General features: G+C 50.7%; 1 gene segment (V, D, J or C); it reads right to left on the bottom strand.

Annotated features, from left to right (window-relative positions):
- Positions 1–161: 161 nt before the first annotated feature.
- The window catches only part of LOC104402492, a 1,271-nt gene continuing 980 nt past the window's right edge, over positions 162–452 (bottom strand). Inside the window, 1 exon segment of the V gene segment in view lies at positions 162–266. Within this exon segment, the coding sequence occupies positions 162–266 (105 nt within the window).

The raw sequence follows: 452 nt of genomic DNA, 5'->3' as shown, positions 1-452 counted from the left end.
ACACATTTGACAATCAAGGCCTCACTTGCCTATAGCTCCATGTCACCATGAGCTTGATCAGCTCTGCTGTCGTCGTATCTTCAACTATTATTGTGCGAGTAAATAGAAATACTGAGGAAGAAATAGAGAGCCTCGTTCTCATCTTGGACCCCAGTGATGGTTTACATGCCCATGGTGCCAGAGATAGATCCGAAGAATCATGAAGGGATGCCTGAGGGTCTCTTACTGCTCTCATATATCACAGTGACAGGGGTACAGTCACAACTCTGCTCAGCCAGGAGGGAGGTCAGAAACCTCCCCCTTATCATGGAGTATGTGTCTCACTTCCTACTACTCATTGTCATCAGACACCATAACTGCTGCTGCTGTCCCAGCCACCACCGTAATAGACGGCCTCGTCCTCGGCTTGGACCCCCGCGCTGGGTAATTTGCCCGCTGGGCCCGACCAAGGT

The sequence above is a fragment of the Nestor notabilis genome, unplaced genomic scaffold, assembly GCF_000696875.1.
Source record: "Nestor notabilis isolate BGI_N333 unplaced genomic scaffold, ASM69687v1 scaffold14042, whole genome shotgun sequence".
NCBI classification, from domain to species: domain Eukaryota; kingdom Metazoa; phylum Chordata; class Aves; order Psittaciformes; family Psittacidae; genus Nestor; species Nestor notabilis.
This window is presented reverse-complemented; position numbering and strand designations above follow the sequence as displayed.